The following is a 4767-nucleotide window of genomic DNA, read 5'->3' on the forward strand; positions in this document are numbered from 1 at the left end:
TCCATTATCTAACTCCTCCTATAAGGGAGATGGTTTAATTGCTCTCTATCCCGTATTGTAGGAGAAGGTTTAAACTGAAATCACGATTCCTGTTCCATTATAGGATTTCTAAACTCTAACAGCACAGTGGGTGTACCTACACATCAAGGACTGCTGCGGTTCAAAAAGGCAACTCACCACCACCTTCTGAAGGATGGGAAATAAATGCTGGCCCAATCACATCCCGTAAATCAATTAAAAAAAACCCTTTATCCTCAGTCTGACATTGTGTACATCGATCCGACAAATGGGGGTTACACTATCTACCCTTCATCTTCAATCTTACTGCACCCCACTCCTCACCACCTATGGCATGGCCTTACACTGAATATTTTATCTCCTCTCTTGAAATTAAAATTGTTTATTGTCACGAGTAGGCTTCAATGAAGTTACTGTGAAAAGCCCCTAGTCGCCACATTCTGGCGCCTGTTCGGGGAGGCTGTTACGGGAATCGAACCGTGCTGCTGGCCTGCTTGGTCTGCTTTCAAAGATAGCGATTTAGCCCTGTGCTAAACAGCCTCTTATGATGGAGCTTTTTGCTGCGGCCCTTTGCACAGGGGAGTTACACTTTGCACATGTGTCACAGTGCAGAGCCAGTGCTTCCACGCACTTACACTCATTCAGTATTTCACTTGTCAAATACTGTATTCACACTGAGAATCCTTTACAAAATGAGGTTGGCACTCAGAGATCTGCGTTACCCATGTTTAAAGAAAAAAACCTCAAAAGCGACAAAGAGACTTGATAATCAGGCACTGTAACCTCTCCAGCAGAACAGGACAGCAGAGCGGCGAGCAGGCAAACAATTAGTCAAAAAAGTGCAATTGCAATCGTGGGTCAAAAGAAGGCGCCCTCATGTGTCTTCATACGTGAAATCGAGAGGATCCATGCTGTTGGTCTGAATAACTGACGACGGCAGCGAGTCAGGATCAGGAGCTTCCCTGGAATGGTCAGCGGGCAGCGGCCGGAGAGGCAGCGTGTTCCGTATGGGCAGGAACTGAGAGAAAGGAGGGAATGCCCTCCCTCTTGTGTGAGCTCGATGCCTCCTGTTGCTTAAGGACACGGCAGCTTGATACGTTTCCGACCAGTACAAGTTGTAGGTGCCGGACAGCAAGCGTTCTTTAAACGAGCAGTCAGCTTCGTTGTAAGACAGCTAAAGAATTAAGAAAAAGAAAAGAAAGAGGGAATGAAAAGAAAATGTTTAGCCTCTGTGTTTTGATTATTCTGCACACTGACTGCAGCTGGCTACACTGGCGCCCAGGGGCTGCCATGTGGATCTGCAGGTCAGTGAACTCTGAGGTCGATAACCCACAATAGACCTGCTGCTAGTGCTGGGGCATTCAGATAAGGAGGCATTGCCTCAGACCATTAGGTAATTGGTGAAATAACTGTTAAAATGAGAATCCTTCCTCCCAACACAGAGACACACACACAGAGTCACACACAGACACACACACACAGACACACACAGACAACATGCAGAGACACACACACAGAGACACACACACAGACAACATGCAGAGACACACACACAGAGAACATGCAGAGACACACACATGCAGACACACATACACAGATACACTCACATACAGACACACACCCTGACTCACAGACAACACACACACGCTGACAGACACATTAACACACACTCAGATACACAGACCACACAACCTGACTCACACAGACCACACACACACTGACACATTCAGACACACACACACTGACCACACACAGAAACACACACTCACATACACACACTGACTCACACAGACCAGACACACACTCACATACACACAGTACACACACACACACACGCTGACAGACACACACACGCTGACAGACACACACACTGACTCACACAGACCACACACTCACATACACACAGTACACACACACACACGCTGACACACACACTGACTCACACAGACCACACACTCACATACACACAGTACACACACACGCTGACAGACACACACACACACGCAGACAGACACACACACACACGCTGACAGACACACACACTGACTCACACAGACCACACACTCACATACACACAGTACACACACACACACACGCTGACAGACACACACACACGCAGACAGACACACACACACGCTGACAGACACACACACTGACTCACACAGACCACACACTCACATACACACAGTACACACACACACACACGCTGACAGACACACACACACACACACGCTGACACACACACACACACACGCTGACAGACACACACACACACACACACACGCTGACAGACACACACACAGGCTCACACAGACCACACACAGCCGTTGCCCACAGGCAGTGGAAGTGCAGTGACCGTATTTGTGAAATGGTTGGATGAAGGGAATGTGAGAGCCGGCCTTTCCAGCGAGGACTTACCGAGCCGAGCAGCCTGCCCTCCCTCTCCATGCACAGATAGCGGCCGCTGCGATAGCCTTTGATCGCCACCACTCCCGGAGCCACTGCCCTGATCTCAAGGAGGCCTGGAAAGGAAAGGCAACAAACAGGGTTGAGAGTGGGTTCGAATCCCTCCCCAGCTGAGAGGGGCTGAACCTGCCAGGGGCTGTGACCGGCTTTGCTGCTGTTCTGAACCCCCCCCCCCCCCCCCCCGGCTGGGCTGCCAATATCCCTGCTGGACCATTCTGGGAAAGAGTCGGGATTCTTACCGCGTTTTAATCTCTAAAGAATCTAAAACACCCCCCTCCCAAAAAAAACCCAGATGAGAAAGAGGTGATGTCTGTGAAAGGAATCAAAATGCTCACCACTCCTCCCCCTGGCTGGGGGCAGGTGGGGGTGCAAACACTGGCCTGACCCCCTCCCACCCCCCACTCAGTCCCCCTCAGTCATGCTGCAGGTTGAAACTGTAACATTCTCCCTTCACCAGCCCGCTCACTTCCCACAGAGGGTAACAAAAATACCTAAACAGCACCCCCCCCCCCCCTCTCTCCCTCTGTTACCCTGGGGATGCTGTAATCTGCAATGAGAGGCAGAGGCTGGGAAAGCTGGGCAGGTCCGTCAGGGGAGACACAAGTTAGTGCTCCGAGTCTGCTCACTCTTCGACCTGGAAGCGACCAGCTTTAAGGGCAAAACTTTTTTTGCAACACAAAAGTACCAACTTTCAGAACAAATCTTTGATGCAATAAAAAAGTACCAACTTTTAAGGGCACAGCTTTTTTGGCAACAAAATATGTACCAACTTTAAGGGCACAACTTTTGTTGCAACGAAAAAGTACCAACTACAAGGAAAAACTTTTTGTTGTTCTATTTTCCCTGTCGATGAGTGGTTGGACTCGGAGCACTAACCCCTGTGTCTCTCCTGGCAGATGCTGCCCCAGCCTGGTCCTTGTTGCTGACTATGTTGTGACTGCCCCCAGCCCCCTGTCCGCTTACTGTGTGCGCTCCGCTCGCCGCTGCCGTCCACGGTGCCATCATCATTGATCTGGAGGTGGTAGCTGTCGGCGCCCTGCCTCGTGTACAAGTGCATCAACCTGATGGTCTGATCCCAGCCGGAGTTCACGTGTGGCCCCGAGTCTGGCAAGGGCCTGGCCACTGCCACCCTAGCAAAGGTCAGCACCAGGGCCAGGCACAGTCTGCGCACCGCCACCCACAACCTGAGCCGCTCCAGCGGGGCGAGAGCCATCCCCCAACCCCGGGAAAGGTACAGGCGAGAGACTCCTGGTTAGCAAACAGAGGGACCCGCTTTCCCTGATCTCCCTCTCTCTCTGACTACGAGACCTGGGCTCAGCCTTTTAAAGGTTTCAATCGTTATCAGTAAAATCGATCCGCACTGCTCCCAAAAGATTTATTTGTAACTCAGTCATAATAGTACTTTTAAAAATGCCCGCCCACTCTAGTGTCGTTATACATTGATTGCATCATGGAGCGCTAGGGATATCCCAACCTTGAACACATAGTAACACTGTAATCACCTGCGCTGTATTTTCGACAGAGTAACGGTGTTAAATGCAGCAATCCCAGACATTGTTGTTAAATGCAGACATTGGTGTTAAATGCAGCAATCCCAGGCACTGGTGTTAAATGTAGCAACCCCAGATATTGGTGTTAAATGCAGCAACCAGAGCCATTGGGGTTAAATGCAGACATTGGTGTTAAATGCAGACATTGGTGTCAAATGCAGCAACCCCAGATATTGGTGTTAAATGAAGCAACCCCAGATATTGGTGTTAAATGCAGCCATTGTTGTTAAATGCAGACATTGGTGTTAAATGCAGCAACCAGAGCCATTGGGGTTAAATGCAGACATTGGTGTTAAATGCAGACATTGGTGTTAAATGCAGACATTGGTGTTAAATGCAGCAACCAGAGCCATTGGGGTTAAATGCAGACATTGGTGTTAAATGCAGACATTGGTGTTAAATGCAGCAACCAGAGCCATTGGGGTTAAATGCAGACATTGGTGTTAAATGCAGCAACCAGAGCCATTGGGGTTAAATGCAGACATTGGGGTTAAATGCAGACATTGGTGTTAAATGCAGACATTGGTGTTAAATGCAGCAACCAGAGCCATTGGGGTTAAATGCAGACATTGGTGTTAAATGCAGCCATTGTTGTTAAATGCAGACATTGGTGTTAAATGCAGCAACCAGAGCCATTGGGGTTAAATGCAGACATTGGTGTTAAATGCAGACATTGGTGTTAAATGCAGCAACCAGAGCCATTGGGGTTAAATGCAGACATTGGTGTTAAATA

The 4767-nt window shown here is 49.1% G+C and overlaps 1 protein-coding gene across 1 annotated transcript; it reads right to left on the reverse strand.

Annotated features, from left to right (window-relative positions):
* Positions 1-450: 450 nt before the first annotated feature.
* fgf19 (fibroblast growth factor 19) lies at positions 451-3756 on the reverse strand. The gene is made up of 3 exons (XM_038806141.1): positions 3448-3756; positions 2437-2540; positions 451-1192 (listed from the first exon to the last, which is right to left on the reverse strand). Exons 1-3 carry the CDS (start codon positions 3695-3697, stop codon positions 893-895), a joined length of 654 nt encoding a protein of 217 aa, XP_038662069.1. The 5' UTR covers positions 3698-3756; the 3' UTR covers positions 451-892.
* Between the last annotated feature and the right edge of the window lie 1011 nt (positions 3757-4767).

This window comes from Scyliorhinus canicula, chromosome 9 (genome assembly GCF_902713615.1).
Source record: "Scyliorhinus canicula chromosome 9, sScyCan1.1, whole genome shotgun sequence".
NCBI lineage: Eukaryota > Metazoa > Chordata > Chondrichthyes > Carcharhiniformes > Scyliorhinidae > Scyliorhinus > Scyliorhinus canicula.

Excerpts from the sequence above, each read along its gene's own strand:
- fgf19 (XM_038806141.1), bottom strand. The coding sequence starts at position 3,697 with ATGGCTCTCGCCCCGCTGGAGCGGCTCAGGTTGTGGGTGGCGGTGCGC. Across the intron at positions 2,541-3,447 it reads CGGCGAGCGGAGCGCACACA|GCCTCCTTGAGATCAGGGCA; the intron begins GTAAGCGGACAG and ends TTTCCTTTCCAG. Across the intron at positions 1,193-2,436 it reads AGGGCAGGCTGCTCGGCTCG|CTGTCTTACAACGAAGCTGA; the intron begins GTAAGTCCTCGC and ends TTAATTCTTTAG.